Raw genomic sequence first — 16,986 nt, forward strand, 5'->3', positions numbered from 1 at the left:
GCTGTTGATTCCCACAGTTCAAGAATTAAAAATTGTCCACTGCAGTGCTACAGACACATCAAAAGTGTTGGAGAATGTGACATAGGAAGAAGGGGGGAAGGACATGGATTTATTTTTTACTTTAGTAAATGTTGCCCAGAGAAGTAGTGGTACTTTATTTAATTGTGTTTAAACTTCTCTCCTGTATCCATGGTTTTAATAAAATCACCTTTTTATCCTTTCTTCTTAGTGAGACTAACTTAAAATTCAAAATGGCCCTAGAGGTGACACACAGACACCTTCAGGAAGAAAGTGCCCTGGCAGACTTTGATGGTTGGTACAGTTCTACTAATATTGCTATTAGAACAAAGCTCTAATAGTTTGCAAGTCAATAAAAATAAAGTAAAGCTACTTTGATAGGGGATACAAATCAATGCATTTGGATTTAACTTGTACACTGAACACATTCTCCTCCAAATTTCCTAGGTCTGATTGAATGTGAAGAACCCAACAACAGACTGGATAAGTTTACAGGAACATTATCCTGGAGAAACTCAAATTATCCCCTGGATGCTGATAAGATTTTGTTGCGTGGCTGTAAGATCAGGAATACAGACTTCTGCCATGGAATGGTCATATTTGCAGGTGTGTGGTATTTCCCCACTAAAAGCACACCTATAGAGGGAAAAAGAATCTTCATCCTATAGGCACCAACTGTATTTCATGTCCCAGTTTGGTAAAACTAATAATGACATGTGTTTCTTTATCCTATCTTTCCCTTTTTAAAATTTTTCACTCTTTATTTTTAGGGGCTGACACAAAAATAATGAAAAATAGTGGAAAGACAAGATTCAAAAGGACAAAAATTGACTCCCTTATGAACTACATGGTTTATACTGTAAGTCTTTTTGTTTAAAATTCAGATTTTAAGATAATAGTGAATGCAAAGTTAGACTTCTTCTTCCTGTGTGTGCAATAAATTAGTTTTGACTTTTTTCTGGCCTGCTGAGCTTGGATGGAGCAGGAAATCTGAAAGATGCCTTTGTGGGAAATGTTTGCTCCATTTCTCCTACAAATACCTGTTGTATTCTGTTTGGAACATGAGGATTTGGGATTTAAGTCCAGCAAATGTTTCTGAAGTGTGAGAGACTTCTCTGTGCCTTGTAGATCATCGTGGTCCTTATCCTGTTCTCGGCTGGGCTGGCCATTGGACACACCTACTGGGAGCAGCAGATTGGCAACTCCTCCTGGTACCTCTACGATGCGCAGGACTGCAGCCCTGCCTACCGGGGCTTCCTCAACTTCTGGGGATACATCATTGTCCTCAACACCATGGTGCCCATCTCCCTCTATGTGAGGTAGGGCAATACCTGAGGAGGTGCCACGGTGTGGCAGCGTGAGCTGCAGCTGGCACTGAGAGTATTCCCTCTCTTTCATTTAGCGTGGAAGTGATTCGCTTTGGCCAAAGCTATTTCATCAACTGGGACCTGCAGATGTACTATGCCGAGAAGGACACGCCTGCCAAGGCCAGGACCACCACGCTGAATGAGCAGCTGGGGCAGATCCAGTACATCTTCTCTGACAAGACTGGAACCCTCACACAGAACATCATGACCTTTAAAAAGTGTTGCATCAATGGGCAAAGATATGGTAAGTTGTGCAAAGCCCGTGCAGAAGAGGAGGAGGAGGAATTTTAATGCCTGTTGGACATCAGGTGCACACAAGTTCTCTTAGTTCCAACTGAACTTGCACAATGTAGTCCTGGCATTGGGTTGAATTGTTGGGGTTTTCCCACTTACAAAGTGGAAATTAAGGAACTTTAGTGGGAATTTCTAATCTTTCAGAAAAACTGAAAATTGGTAATTTGCACAATTTTTAGTACAAATTTACTTTCACTAGAAATGCTCTGGGAACAAAGTCAAGAAACAGACAAGGACATTTTAGTAAGAGCAGCAGTTTGTCCTTTTCCTTTCCTTCCACTCTTAGGGCAGTACTTGTTGTGGACATGTTTCCCTTTGTGGTGGGTTGTAAAAGCCCTGTTGTGGCTGATTCCCTGACTGCGGGTCCTTGCCTTGCAGGAGACTCCCGGGATGCAGCGGGGCAGCTCCAGAGCCACCCCGAGGTGGGTTCATCCCATCCCAGCCACCTCTGTATCCTGGTCCCACATGGGAATGCTCCTCGGCAGAGCACCCAGAGGGGCGGGTGGGCACAAAGCAACGGCACCTGTGGTAACTCAGACTCTCTGCCCCTGTTTCCTAAACAGCAAGTTGATTTCAGCTGGAATGTGTACGCAGATGGGAAGTTCCTATTCTATGATCACTATCTGATAGAGCAAATAAAGTCTGGAAAGGAGACAGAAATCCACAAGTTCTTTTTTCTGCTTGCTATTTGTCACACAGTCATGGCTGACACTTCTGATGGTGAGTATGGCTTTTGGTTGGTTTGTTTTCCTTGTGTAGCAGAAAACAATAATTCAAATCCAGTTCCATAAGGGAGAGATCTCCAACTAGTGCTGATACCATAAGGGAGGGGTGTTAGGTTGCCCTTTTAAATGGAACAAAACTAAATGTAGATGTGATCAGGTACTGAATTTGTGAATTCATGGATTGGAAGATTCCATTAAAACATGAAATATTAATATTGCTTTACTCCCATCTTTATGAAATCTCCATGAAACCAACAGTGTCCTGTCCTTTCTTGTTCCTAATGTTTTTGGGGTTGTTTCCACTCACTGTATTGGTGTCTCTGGCCAAGGATTTGTCTTTTGGAGCTTTTTTTGAAAATGTTTAAATTATTGGATTTAGAAATGAGGATATTGAGATAGAAAACATGGAGTTTTGCGTTGATACATGGAGGGAATCAGGCTGAGGACTGATCCCATTTGGGATGTACGTGTAGCAGACCGGGGGGTTTGTGGTCTCTGTTGTCTGTGTGCACTGCAGCAGTGTCCAGCTGTATCCTCAGCTGTGTCCTGGCTGCAATCCTGCAGGTCAGCTCAATTACCAGGCAGCTTCCCCAGACGAGGGGGCCCTGGTGACGGCCGCGCGGAACTTCGGGTACGTTTTCCTGTCCCGAACACAGAACACCATCACCATCAGTGAGATGGGGGTCCAGAGGACCTACGACGTCCTGGCCATCCTGGACTTCAACAGCGACAGGAAGCGGATGTCTGTCATCGGTAAGCTGATGGCCACCAGCCTGTGTGGAGAAGGTCACTTGTATTTCAGGGGTGGAAAGGGATGTGCAGAGGAAGCTGGGGTCAAGAATTAACAGCTGTGTGACAGTCTTAGGGCACTGAGTTCACTGAAGAAGAAATGCCATCTTGTCCTTTGGTACTTGGCAGTAGGCTGACAAATCCAATCTGAAATGATTCCTTTGTATAAAGGTGGCACCTCTGCTGTTTTCCTCTGCAGTTAGAGAGTCCGGTGGTAATATCAGGCTGTATTGCAAAGGGGCTGATAAATCCAATCTGAAATGATTCCTTTGTATAAGAGTACCACCTCTGCTGTTTTCCTCTGCAGTAAGAGAGTCTGGTGGCAATATCAGGCTGTATTGCAAAGGGGCTGACACGGTGATTTACCAGCGGCTGCACCCCAAGAATCTAAAGAGAGAAGCCACAGAAGAGGCCCTCGATGTGTGTTTGTATTTTGTATGCTTTTTTTAAAACCAAAACTGTTTCTTTCTGACAATAGTGTTATTAATTTCCTTTTCCTAAGCTATTAAGACAAATGGAAATCTGCAATTGGTTCTGAAAGTTGGACTTGTTCTGTCAAACTTGTCAAATGCTCATGTTCATACCCTCATGTTTGGATTGCAAAGGAGGAGTTTTCTTTTGTGGATATGAGTGGTTTTAATTATTTTTCAGGTCTTTGCAAGTGAAACTCTCAGGACACTCTGCCTGTGCTACAGAGACATAAGCCAGGATGAATTTGAAGTGTGGAATAAAAAGTTTATGGAGGCAAGTTTAGCTACAAGCCACCGGGATGAAGCTCTGGACAAAGTGTATGAGGAAATAGAAAAAAACTTGATTGTAAGGAGCTATATATTTTTAGTACATTTCGATTCTTATATTAAAAGAAATATGTTTCAGTGCTACTAACCACCTGTATTTCAAATCCCTTCCAGCTGCTTGGTGCAACAGCTATTGAAGACAAACTACAGGATGGAGTTCCAGAAACAATCTCCAGACTCTCCAAAGCAGACATTAAAATCTGGGTGCTTACTGGTGACAAAAAAGGTGGGGTTGCTTACAGCCCCAAAACAGCTAAAAACAGGAGGATTTTTTCCTGTTCATGTACACTGTGGCATTGAAAGGGAATTCTCATACTGAGACTTAAATCAGAAATTATTTAACAGCACTTGAGGAGCCTCTGGCTGCTCCTAACAATTACTTGTGACAGAACTTTCAGTAAATACTTTCCTCTTTTTTTTTTTTTTTTTTTTTTTTTTTTTTTTTTGTAGAAACTGCTGAAAATATTGGATTTTCTTGTGATCTCTTAACAGAGGAAACAGCTATCTGCTATGGAGAAGAAACCAGGCAAGTGGTTTCTTCTAAACTAACTAAACTAACACAGAGGAATTAGTTTTCAGGATTTTCAGTCTGAGACTGACCTAGCTTCAAGTTCATTCTTGACTTTTCTGTAACAGTTTCTCCCTCTCTTTCCAGTGCTCTCCTTCAAACGAGGCTGGAAAACCAGAGGAACAGCGCTGGATCCAGTCCACATTCCTCTCTCAGAATGAACGAGCCCTTCTTCCAGGGCAGCAAAGATCGGGCTCTGATCATCACTGGCTCCTGGCTGGTATGTACAAAGGCTGTTCCCCTGAGTGTTTGGGGTTTTGGGGCACCACCAGACTACAGTGTCTCTCACTGAGGACTCTGTTCCTTTGTCTGCACAAGCAGTTCATTAAAATGCCAGAAATGGACTCTGGGAGCATAATGACCTCAGGTGTGCTGTTGGGCAGTGCCTGGAGTAGGACTGGAAATGGTGCAGAAGGGAACATAGTAAATTTTATTGTTTTCACAGAATGAAATTCTGCAGGAGAAGAAAAAGAAGAAAAAGAAGCTTAAACTGAAATTCCCCAGAACGGCAGAAGAGAAGAAAAAACAAACTGAGAAAAGGAGAAGGGCAGAGGCCTACAAGGAGCAGCAGCAGAAGAACTTTGTTGATCTGGCCTGCGAGTGCAGGGCTGTGATCTGCTGCCGGGTGACACCCAAGCAGAAGGCCATGGTGGTGGAGCTGGTGAAGAAGTACAAGAAGGCCATCACCCTGGCCATCGGGGACGGGGCCAATGATGTGAACATGATCAAAAGTAAGGCAGCTGCCAAGCTCTCTCACTAGGACACATCTCCTCTGGCCTGCTCCTGCAGTCTCTCCACTGTCCCTCTCTGTCGGAAGACTCTTCCATCTGCTTTGCTGCCGTGGGGCTTTTAGCTTCTGTGCCTGTTTCCCTTTCTGAGGAAGCACTTTAGGAAATGGTTAGTGGTTTTTCCTGATTGATTTTTTTTTTTCTGTATACATTCCCTGAGCAGGGACTCAAACCCCATCTGTTCTCATGCTGTGTGTTACACAAGTGTGATATAAAGACCAAAGCAATAGCTTGGCTGCCCCTTGCCTGGTGGCATTAGCCATCCCAGACTGTACTTGATACTCTTTGAACAGCTTCTCAAGAGATCCCAGTGAGAAAAAGTGTCTGGGATAGGGTTTATGTCCCGAGGGTGTTTGTAAACTGCCCAGCCAGTTTGCTCAGGACTTCACTCACTCTGTCTCATCGCTGGGTTCTCCTTTGGTCAAATTTCCTGGGTGCATTCTGATTCTGACAGAACTGAAAGAATCCAGGTGGCAGTAGAAATGTGGCTCTGGTCATGTTCCTGTCCCTTTGTCCAACCTAGTGTGTGGTGTTTGTCTCCTTCACCCAGCTGCCCACATTGGAGTTGGGATCAGTGGCCAGGAGGGGATGCAGGCTGTCATGTCGAGTGACTACTCCTTCGGGCAGTTCCGCTACCTCCAGCGGCTGCTGCTGGTCCACGGGCGCTGGTCCTACATCAGGATGTGCAAGTTTCTGAGATACTTCTTCTACAAAAACTTCGCTTTCACACTGGTCCACATCTGGTACTCATTCTTCAATGGCTTCTCTGCCCAGGTAGGAAGGTGTGCTCATGTGAGACAATGTTAAGCAGATGCTTCTGTCTCTGTGGAAAGCAAAGACTTAAACTGGGAAGTGTCAGGAATGTGGAGTTGTCAGCAGTGATTTCTGCAGGAGGATGTGATGAGGACTGAGCGAGTTAGTTACAAGCAGTTGGGTGATGATTCCAGAGCACTAAAGTCAGGATCATTGTTGTACAGGGAGGAAGATTTGGAAGAAGTGAGGCAGCTTAACACAGACTAAAGAGCTTCAGCAGAGCCTTGAGCCAAGGTGCTGCTGCCTTTGGGTGAACACTGAGACAGGGAACTTAAAGTTGTAGAGCACAAGTGAGTTTTCTCAGGAACTGAAGGGACAGGATGTAATAAAATGGAATCACTAAGTCCTGCAAATCCCCCTGTGTTGCAGACAGCCTACGAGGACTGGTTCATCACTGTGTACAACGTGCTGTATTCCAGTCTCCCGGTCCTGCTCGTCGGCTTGCTTGACCAGGTATCCCCGTGTTTGTTAAAACAGATGAATCCAAAGGCATCTACCACCAGGTCTTTAAGTTCAGCTGGTTGTCCATGAAACAAGAGGGGTTTGGTTTTGTGGCTTTTAAGAATGCCTTCCTTTTGCATTACTCTGTGCAAATCCCTGCTATTGGAAAGAGAAAGGGATCTGCCATTTCCTTTGGGACACTGTATACTTCAGCTTCTCAAAGCTCACACTGAGAACAACAATTCACAACAACTTTCTTTTTCATTTTCCTTTTTGTTAAGGATGTGAGCGACAAACTGAGCCTTCGGTTCCCCAGCCTTTATGTTTTGGGTCAGAGAGATCTACTTTTCAACTACAGGAAATTCTTTATAAGTTTGCTCCATGGAGCTGTAACTTCACTGATCATCTTCTTTATTCCGTACGGAGCCTACCTTAAATCTATGGGACAAGATGGAGAAGCCCCTGCAGATTATCAGTCCTTTGCTGTCACAGCAGCATCCTCTCTGATATTTGTTGTCAACTTTCAGGCAAGTAAGCTTGGTTTCCTGAGCTCTAGTGCTATGAGAACCCTTTTTTCTTACTGTTCTGCATTTCTCTACAAAAAAGGTAACAACACGCAAAAAGTAGTTGACATTATTTGGAATTAATAAACTCATTTGGCACTTTTGTTTGTTTTTAGATTGGCTTGGATACATCTTACTGGACTTTTGTTAATGCTTTTTCAGTATTTGGGAGTATTGCACTTTACTTTGGGATCACGTTTGACTTTCACAGTGCTGGAATCCACGTTCTCTTCCCTTCTGTCTTTCAGTTCACAGGTCAGTCCTGGTGGTTTGTGGTTTTCAGTCCTGTCTCATGTAGCTTTGTCATAAATTGACTTTTGCTTTTTTAATTCCCAGGAACTGCTCCAAATGCTCTGCGACAGCCATACCTTTGGCTTACCATGATTTTATCCATTGCTATTTGCTTACTGCCTGTAGTGGCACAGCGTTTCTTATCCATGACAGTCTGGCCTTCAGAGAGTGATAAAGTGAGTGAAATCTGTGCTATTTGGGTGAATATGGCAGGTGTTTATTTACAGGGGTGGTGTCAGTGCTAAGGTGTGGGCTAATGGAAGGTGTCCCTGCCCATTGGGACAAGATGGGCTTTAAAGTCCCTTCCAACCCAAGCCATTCTGGGATTTTCTAATATTAGGGACAAGTAAGTGCTGGTGCCCTCGGGAGAGTGACACAAGCCTGGCTTGGGTCCCATGGGCAGAGGAGTGGCTGCAGGGCTGGCCAGAGGCAGCAGCTCAGGGGGGGCTGAGATCTGGTGATGCCTCCGAGACCCTGTGAGGATGCTGAGGGCCCCAGTTTGGGTTTAATTCAGGCTGGGCTGGGGTGCCAGGCTGGGTTACATGTCGAGAGTGTAGGGGATAGGTTTGGCTGCTTCTGCTCTGCCTTGAGCCAGCACACGGCACACAGCTATGAAAACAGTTCAGGCTGCGGTAGTGTTGTCCTAACCGCTGTGTGTCTGTGAGCAGATCCAGAGGAACCGTCGGAAGTACCTGCTGGAGGAGCAGCAGTGGAAGCGGCGGCAGAGCGCGTTCCGCCGCGGTGTCTCCGCCCGCCGCTCCGCCTACGCCTTCTCCCACCAGCGCGGCTACGCCGACCTGATCGCCTCGGGGCGCAGCATCCGCAAGCGGCGCGCCCCCCTGGACGCCGTGCTGGCCGCCAGCGCCGCGGCCTCCGCCGACACTCGGGACACGAGCTGATGATGATGGGCCGCCTGGTGGGGAGGAGCTGTTTGTCACAGCGACTGCACAAAACTGGCTCAGACAAACTCAGGATCTCTCTTAACCACGTGGCATAAGGATGTAAAGATTTTTATGTCTTATCAGAGAAGTTTCTGGGTTTGGACTTCTGGGAACACAGAAAGGGCAGGAGTTCTCTGTGGAGCTACTGATCCTTGTGTGAGCGCTCTGTGTGGCAGTGAAGGATACGTCTGCTGGGAATGGAAACCCAGCAGTGTCAGCTCTTAGTGATGCCTGGAACTGCAGACTTTTCACTTTGAAATACTATGTTGGTATAAAACTGTATCTACATTTCATATTTGTCATTGAAAGCGATTTTGCCTGTGTGCTCCATTTCATTAGCTGTGCAGGCATGATGGCACAGGGGATGCTCAACCCTGGAGAGGGCCCTGGATGCTCCCATTGGAGCTGTCACAGCTGAGCTGAGATGTCTTTGGTGATAAACTCCAGCCAGTATCAGACTGGATTAGAAATCAGGACAGATCTCAGCTCTGGAAGCTGCCCCTGGAGCTGGCACAAGCTATTCATTTCAGTTCTGGACACAGTCAGTGATGGATAACTGGAAACCAGTCACTTTCATTGGAATGTATTTCCCTTGCTGGTGCCTTATAGTGTAAAAAGTGTTTTTATGAGTCTCTCTACATTTGCACATTCTTTACTCAAGTCGAGGTGTTTAAATGTTTCACTTTTATCTACTTCCCCCTTCCTGAACCAAAGCTAATTATTGAAATGGTTTTATAGTAAAAATTCCGACCTACAGCTCTCATTCAATGGAATGTACATTTCAGAAGTATAATGCAAATAAATATATCCGAAAGTCTAAATACTTCCTTGCAATGGGTCCGGGGGCTGGGCTCCGGCTGGGGCTCGCTGGCGTGTCAGCACGTCCTGAGGAGGGCAGGGCAGGGGGGACGGGCTGGGCAGGGAGGACGGGCTGGGGAGGGAGGCCGAGCTGGGCAGGGCAGCGCAGGGAGGACGGGCAGGGCAGGGAGGCCGGGCTGGCTGACGCAAGGCGGCGGCGCGTTGGCTCAGCCCGCCCGTGATGCATTTCCTGCGCCGCGGCCATGGCGGGGGACGTGCTGGGCAGGACGGCGGCGCTGGCCCTCGGTGAGATCCCGGGGGTCCCGGGCCCCGCACCCCGGCCCCTCCGCGTCCCCCGCGTCCCCCGCACCCCCTGCCCGTGCCGGTGTCCCGGGGGGCCCGTGCGGGGCCGTGCGGGCGGATCCGGGTCCGGGCTCGGGCCCGGCAGCGCTGCGGCCGGCGGGGCGCACCGGGAGCGGCCGCAGCGCCGGGCCCGCCGGACCGGGCCCTCCCCGGGCTGCGCTTCTCCGCTCGGTTCCGGCCGTGGCCGAGCCGAGCGCTGCCCTGGCTGCTCCCCAGGCCCCGTCCCCCTGCTTACCTGCACCCAGCTGTTCCCGGGAAGGGCTGCTCCATCTGGTTCCCCATGGGCAGCAGTGGCTGCCGAGGGTTCGGTACCTCGGGAGCCCTTGAGATTTTAGCGAACACACTGCATGGATTGGTTTTTTTAAAAATGAAATATCTGAAATAGTTCTTACTTTGATTGACCAGCTTTGAAGGTACCTTTGAAGGTTTATCACTGCTGATAAGCATCAAGATCTGGTGTAATAGAAAGGGTTGGGTGGGAAGAGGCCTTTAAAGGTCACCTCATCCAGCCCCCTGCAGTGAGCAGAGACATGTCTGTGTGTGTCCAGTTTCTTTCTCATGATTTTATTTGAGTAATTGCCCGTATTTATCATGTATCCCAGAAGAGCTGTATGTGTCTGAACGAGAGGGCAACGACTCCACTGGTGATGGGACACAAAAGAAACCATTCAAAACTGTGTTGAAGGTGAGTGTGGAAAACATCTGCTTTGTTTGGCAGAGTGTGGAATATGTTCTGGGGCATGTGTTCTGTGTGATGGCCCCTGTATTTTTAAATGTGAGTTTCATACCTGTTTTTGCAACCTGAGCAGGAGCAAGGTGCCTGCTCAGGGTCTGTAAGGATGATTTTGGTTCATTTTGGTTGTTTTCCCCCCTTTTTTAGGCGTTGATGACAGCAGGAAAAGAGCCATTTCCTACAATTTATGTGGATTCCCAAAAAGAAAACGAGGTGCTGTGGCATTGAAGGGTTTCCTAGTGGGAATTATTTTACTGCTTCTTGCTGTGAAGGGATACAGTGTAATCTGATGTCTTTTGCTCTCTCCTTGAACTGTTTAGAGATGGGCCATCATTTCCAAATCACAGATGAAGAATGTCAAAAAGCTATGGCACAGGGAGCAAATGAAAAATGAAGCTAAGGAGAAGAAGGAGGTAGGCTGCAGAAGGGACACAGCACCATTGTTTCCCAGAAACATTACGGTGTCATCATCATTCCTGCCCCTCCAAAAAAGCTGCAGGTTGTTCCTCCCTGGTGTCATTGTTTCACATGTTATTTACAACTAGCCTGGCTACAGCTATTTAGTAAATTACTTTTTCAAACCAGGCAGAAGATCTCTTGAGAAGAGAGAAAAACCTGGAGGAAGCCAAGAAGGTTGTTATCAAGAATGATCCCAGCCTTCCAGAGCCCAAATGTGTGAGTATGATCCTGTGCCTTGGTGCATGGTCTGTGTTAGGGCATCTGCTCAGCACAGAGATTGTGCTGCTCTAGGAGGTGGTGACCCATTCCCCTATTTGATGGCTTTTATTCCCTGCCTCACAGGTGAAGATCAATGCTCTGGAGGCTTACAGAGGGCAGAGAGTGAAGATTTTTGGCTGGATCCACAGGTTACGGAGGCAAGGTAAAGCATGAGCATTGCTGAGCCCATGCAGGGAGATAGAGCAAATACAGTGACCTTCAGGATTTGGACACAGAATGAGTCTGACAGCACCTGGTCTCAAATTTTTAAACCAGTTAGGTGCCTTCTTTGGTTGATCTTAATGATCACTGCAACACTGACAATTCCCCCTGATGTGTGGGCATACAGACATTTGTTAGTTCAAATCCTATGGGATTTTCAGTTTGGAGGCTAGTCCTGCAGAATTTCCTCAACTTGTTCAGTGTTTTAAGCTAATGCTGCCAAATGAGGAGCTAACCAGCACCTGCTTAGAGTGAAACCAAATTCCTTCTCTTTTTAACTAGGGAAAAACCTGATGTTTATTGTGTTGAGAGATGGCACAGGGTTCCTTCAGTGTGTCCTTTCTGATGATCTGGTAAGTTGTGATGATTCTGTTCTGTCATTAATTGAACAGTTCATACCTCATCTGGTGTTCTCTTATGTAGTTGTTGCTAAGCTCCCCTGAACCTAGTTGTGTTACTATGGAATTGTATGTCCTCCCACTGCAGTTTGTGAGTGTGAGAGCTGTTCAGAAGTGACTGTGTGCTAATGTGTGACTCCAGTAGATGTCATAGGAAAGTCAGGAACAAAAACTTGCTCACCTGTGCCTTTGTCTGTCTCTGCAGTGCCAGTGCTACAACGGGCTGGTGCTGTCCACGGAGAGCAGCGTGGTGGTGTACGGCACACTGAACCTCCTGCCCCAGGGCAAGCAGGTACAGGAGCTCCTCTGCCTTCTCCTCCTCCTCCCTCAGTGGTGTCCTGAGAGAAGTACAGGCAGGAAGTAAGGAATCACTGGATTATTTCAGGGGGAATTAGGGCTAGAAAAAGAACAAAGCTCCCAAAGCTGTGCTGTCACCCACTGTTCAGTGTGAGATAGGTGAACTGTGTGACTATTCTGCTTCTGCCTGAAACGATTTTCCACTGATAGACAATTCCTAGGGTATAATATGAAGAACTGTGTTAAATAAATGAAATGGGTTCATTTTCCTTAACAGGTTTATTCAGTTTTTATTCAGGCTAAGAATTTTTTCACATCTCTTTTACTGAGATGTGTTTGTAGGATCGACCTAAGATGAGGTAATGTGAGCCCCTACTATTACATTTTGGCAAAAGTCTGTGGGTTAGCCTTTGAAAACCTGCATTTCTACCCTGAAAATGCCGTGATTTAACTAAAAATGCAGTTTGTTAGGGCTGGAAGGCAGCTGTGACCCACACGGGGGCGCTGGTGAGAGCAGAAGTCAGTCACAGACTGGTTTGGAAGGACGTTACAGCTAGAGCTCTATGTCCAGTGCCACCCCCTGCCATGGGCAGGGACACCTCCCTCCCACCATCCCAGGTTGCTCCAAGCCCCATCCAGCCTGGCCTTGGGCACTTCCAGGGGTGAGACAGCCACAGCTTCTTGGGGCAAACTGTGCCAGGGCCTCCCCACCCTCACAGGGAAGAATTTCTTCCTGATATCCCATCAGCCCTGCCCTGCGTCCATGGGAAGCCATTCCCCCTTGTCCCATAACTCCAGGCCCTTGTGCAAAGACATGCAAGGGGCAGGCAGTGGAGTTGTTCCCCAGTGTCTGTCTCCACTGGCAGGCTCCAGGAGGCCACGAGCTGAGCTGTGATTACTGGGAGCTCATCGGCCTGGCCCCGGCAGGAGGGGCTGACAATCTGCTCAACGAGGACTCGGAGGTGGACGTGCAGCTCAACAACAGGCACATGATGATTCGAGGCGAGAACATGTCCAAAATCTTCAAGGTGCGCTCCATGGTCGTGCAGGCCTTCAGGGATCACTTCTTTGCCAACGGATACTATGAAGTAAGTGTGTGTTCCCTGGTCAGCCAGGGACTGCTCTGGTGCCCTGACTCATCCATGGGCTCAGTTCTTCACCCAGGCAGTGACAGCTCCGTTCTCCAACAGGTCACACCACCAACCTTAGTGCAGACGCAGGTGGAGGGAGGCTCCACCCTGTTCAAGCTGGATTACTTTGGTGAAGAGGCATACCTGACCCAGTCATCCCAGCTCTACCTGGAGACCTGCCTGCCAGCTCTGGGAGATGTCTTCTGTATTGCTCAGTCCTACAGGGCTGAGCAGTCCAGGACCCGCAGGCACTTGGCAGAGTATGGACACTTGTTCCAGTTTCTTTTTAAACACTTTGAGTTCCTTTACAGTGTGGGAGTCAAAGGGGTTCAAAGTGTGTGCTTGGCTTGTGGGTTTTTTTAAATGAGTTTGTTTCACAGCTAAAGATGTGTTGTTTGTATGTGACTTTGCAATGGTGTGGCTCTGTTTCAGGTACACTCACATTGAAGCTGAATGTCCTTTTATAAGTTTTGATGATTTGTTGGACCGTCTGGAGAACTTGGTGTGTGATGTCGTAGACAGAGTCTTGAAATCACCTGCAGCAAGCTTACTGTATGACCTCAACCCGGTAGGCAACAATGGGAATACCCAAGAAATTAGGATTCTAAGCCTTTCCTATTCAGCACATTTCTTTGGGACATGCAGGCCATGGCTGTGAGCTTAGTTACTATTTATAATGATAAGAAAAATATTAAACATAATAAGAATGAAAAATCTGCAAGGCTGGTAATGACTGAAGCAGGGAACTGTGGGGGAAGATGTTCCCTGCTAGCATGCTCCAGAAGCCAATACTGTGCCAGCATTTATGGAAGTGTGTGCTATGCCAGTGGAATAAAAACCTCCATCCCAGAGATGGGATATTGACTGGCTGGCACTTGCTGATGGAGCATGAGGGAGCGATGAAACAAGTGGTGTTTCAGTTCTTTCCCTGAAACATGGAGCCCTAAAGCTCTAGAAATACTTATCTTTCCTCCCAGGTGATCTATGAGATTTACTGGGCTTGAGATGGTTGTGTTTGGTTCTAGCTTTGTAGTACTGAGCTTGATTTGTTCATTTAAGTGATAATTTGATGATGTGTGAGCTGGGAAGGGTTGTGGATGTGCTGATCAGCTAGAAAAGTATCCCTTTTAAAGTGGTGCTGTCTTTGCTCTTGTCCACAGGGTTTCCAGCCCCCCAAACGTCCCTTCCGACGCATGAACTATGCTGAAGCCATCGAGTGGCTGAAGGAACATGATGTGAAGAAGGAAGATGGCACTTACTATGAGTTTGGGGAGGTACATCCTGCTGGGAGGTGGAGTAATGTCATGTAGGAATGCAGCTGTGGGTTGGGACTTGACCTGATGTCCTTCAACACTGGGATAAAAACCTGTGTTGTCCCCTGTCATCAGTTCCCTGGCCACACTTCTCCAGCATGTGAGCATTGTTTGAAGGAGCTCAGGAGATCTTAACAGCATAGCCAGGATTTTTTTTCCCCTTTGTTTTTTTCTCTCATATATTGGGGAGACTTAGATTTTAATTGAATAGATTTTTTAAAATAAGTTTTAAGAATTTAGGTCCATTAGGATGGACATGTGTGGTATGAAACTGTCTTTGTTTCATGCCCGCTTTGTGTGGGACTTGTGTATGGGAGCAGTTTTGGTGCTGAGCATTAATAGAACCTTCTCTAACCGTAGGATATTCCTGAGGCCCCCGAGAGGCTGATGACAGACACCATTAACGAGCCCATCCTGCTGTGCCGCTTTCCTGCAGAGATCAAGTCTTTCTACATGCAGCGCTGCAGCGACGACTCGCGCCTCACCGAGTCTGTGAGTTCTTCTGTTCTGCCTGCTGGGGTGGCTTGGGGCAGTGGGGCATTCTCCAGGAAACTCCTTGGAGAATCCTTGCTGGGTTTTGTTCTGGTGCCTTGGCGTGGCTGGCTGGGGCCGTGTGTGCTCCCCTGCAGCAGCAGCAGCTGCACTAAGTGTGGTGTGCTGCAGGTGGATGTGCTGATGCCCAACGTGGGTGAGATTGTCGGCGGCTCCATGCGCATCTGGGACAGCGAGGAGCTGCTCGAGGGCTACAAGAGAGAGGGAATCGATCCCACACCCTACTACTGGTACACGGATCAGGTCAGTGCAGCACACGGGCTGCTGGGCTGGGGCTAGGCATGGGGCTTCTCCCCTCTGAGAGGGCTTGGTTGGTTTGGTTCTGGTGGTGTTACTGCAAGTATGAATTACAGGAAAATGTGTAACATCCCCTCCCTGAATTTCACAGAGGAAATACGGTACGTGCCCTCACGGAGGATACGGTTTGGGATTGGAGCGGTTCCTGACCTGGATTCTGAACAGACACCATATCCGAGATGTCTGTCTCTATCCACGCTTTGTCCAGCGCTGCAAACCTTAGCCATCCTTAGGGAAAACTCCTGGAAAACTGAGCAGCTGATGCTTGGGAAAGAACGATACACGCTGCTGTACTACAGCCTGTCTGACAACAAGACTTCCTGCAACCTGTTGCTAGTTCAAATACCAAGTTAGGATGCAAAAAGGACAAAACCCAAAACCACTTTTTTAAAACAAAAATGCTAGTAATTAACTGGAAAAAGCCTTAGAAAAATTGTTTAGGTGCATTTATGCTCTTGAGTCATCACAAAACAAAGATCCTGATAAGTTGTCATTTAAAAAACAAGATACACTTCTGCTTTTAAACTTCTGTGACTTAAAATATGCTGGGCATTTGATCATTTTGTTTTTAAATTTGCTTTAATCTCTTCTCTTTTGGGGTTTCTTGTTGGGGAAGTCAGGAGTTCAAGCTCTTGAAATTCCCTGTGAGTGCCCATGAGAATGGTATGGAGAGACATGAACAAAGCATAAAAATGGGAATAAGTACCCTGAGCACTGCACGTTTTTAGTTCCTGCTGGTTTTAATGGGGGTTCTCTGAGTTGATTCAGTAGCAAGGTGTGTAGTACAGTGCACAGAATTCCGCTGTGAGGGAGGAGGGTTGGGTCTGGGGCTTTGGGGTATTTTTTCAGATTATTTATTGCTCAGCAGTGCTGAGGCTGCTGGCGAGGCAGGCTTTGCTCCCTTTCCCCAGAGCTGTGGCTGGAGCGCTGCCGTGGGTCCACGCACACCCAGCTGGATGTGTCTGGGGACTCCTGGGCACGGGGGGTTCCGGTGCCTTCTGCTCCCCGACTGACACCCAGAGAAACGTGTTTCACCCACGGCTGAAACACGGTGGATTTTCAGACTGTAGTCCCAGCAGTGCTTTCCCACACCACGCTGAGGTGTGTTCATAGAGCAGCTCCCTGTTCCCCTGTGCTACTGCAGCTGAGCAGCTTCCCTGGCTGTAATCAATTTATCAGATAGGGATAATGGAATACTTCATGTGTTGAGTCATCTGTATTGTTTTTAGTCGTAAAGCAATTCCTTTACCGGAGAGAAACGGAAAGGTAGGTGCATCATTTGCCACCTGCACTGGGACTTGAGCTGGATTTGCCATTCACTCCTGGAATTGCTGAGCTGTGGATACCCATATTTTTGTAACAAGTGATTGGTTTTCTTCATTTTGCATGTTATACAAACTGGTTTAAATCAGCAACCAATAAATTACAGCAACAGAAGCTGGTGTGCGAGGCAGTGCTTGACATTAATGCCTGGTTATTTTACTGAGTCTTTGGAGCTGCTTGTGTGATACAGTGTGGACAAAAACCCGGGAAATGGGAATTTTCAAGTGCAGTAAACGTATCCCAAGAACTGGCATGAGCTTTCTTCCCTTTTTAAACAAAATCCCCATTAATTAACTTAAAAGCATGATTTTTTTTTTAATGTGGAGGGGCCACCCCTCAGCTGCCCAGAGAAATGTGCTGGAGAGAATCAGTGTGGTGCTGACTAAGGTTGTGAGGCAGCAGTGCTGGGGGAGCCTGGCACCAGGTAAAGACTTTATAAAATACTTGC

The 16,986-nt window shown here is 47.3% G+C and overlaps 2 protein-coding genes and 2 long non-coding RNA genes across 4 annotated transcripts; all 4 read left to right on the forward strand.

Annotated features, from left to right (window-relative positions):
• Positions 1 to 3,867: 3,867 nt before the first annotated feature.
• On the forward strand, positions 3,868 to 4,493 carry LOC310922213. Its single transcript, XR_014592340.1, has 3 exons — positions 3,868 to 4,009; positions 4,105 to 4,216; positions 4,441 to 4,493. It is a non-coding gene; the product is annotated as an uncharacterized lncRNA (long non-coding RNA).
• A 154-nt stretch (positions 4,494 to 4,647) lies between these two features.
• Positions 4,648 to 7,247, forward strand: LOC310922064 (phospholipid-transporting ATPase IC-like; the record flags this gene model as incomplete). The annotated part of the gene is made up of 5 exons (XM_083882384.1): positions 4,648 to 4,778; positions 5,004 to 5,289; positions 5,897 to 6,120; positions 6,529 to 6,612; positions 6,882 to 7,247. The coding sequence occupies exons 1-5, from the start codon at positions 4,716 to 4,718 to the stop codon at positions 7,245 to 7,247; spliced, it is 1,023 nt and encodes a 340-aa protein (XP_083738510.1). The 5' UTR covers positions 4,648 to 4,715.
• A 32-nt stretch (positions 7,248 to 7,279) lies between these two features.
• Positions 7,280 to 8,245, forward strand: LOC310922216. Its single transcript, XR_014592344.1, has 3 exons — positions 7,280 to 7,418; positions 7,500 to 7,630; positions 8,123 to 8,245. It is a non-coding gene; the product is annotated as an uncharacterized lncRNA (long non-coding RNA).
• Positions 8,246 to 9,419: 1,174 nt separating this feature from the next.
• On the forward strand, positions 9,420 to 16,676 carry LOC310922204 (asparagine--tRNA ligase, cytoplasmic). The gene is made up of 15 exons (XM_083882642.1): positions 9,420 to 9,499; positions 10,159 to 10,241; positions 10,437 to 10,502; positions 10,610 to 10,702; positions 10,875 to 10,964; positions 11,091 to 11,169; positions 11,511 to 11,581; positions 11,832 to 11,918; positions 12,790 to 13,011; positions 13,114 to 13,313; positions 13,486 to 13,621; positions 14,214 to 14,327; positions 14,727 to 14,858; positions 15,030 to 15,161; positions 15,307 to 16,676. Exons 1-15 carry the CDS (start codon positions 9,457 to 9,459, stop codon positions 15,436 to 15,438), a joined length of 1,680 nt encoding a protein of 559 aa, XP_083738768.1. The 5' UTR covers positions 9,420 to 9,456; the 3' UTR covers positions 15,439 to 16,676.
• The last annotated feature ends 310 nt before the right edge of the window (positions 16,677 to 16,986 follow it).

The sequence above is a fragment of the Zosterops lateralis genome, assembly GCF_965231275.1.
Source record: "Zosterops lateralis genome assembly, chromosome: W".
NCBI lineage: Eukaryota > Metazoa > Chordata > Aves > Passeriformes > Zosteropidae > Zosterops > Zosterops lateralis.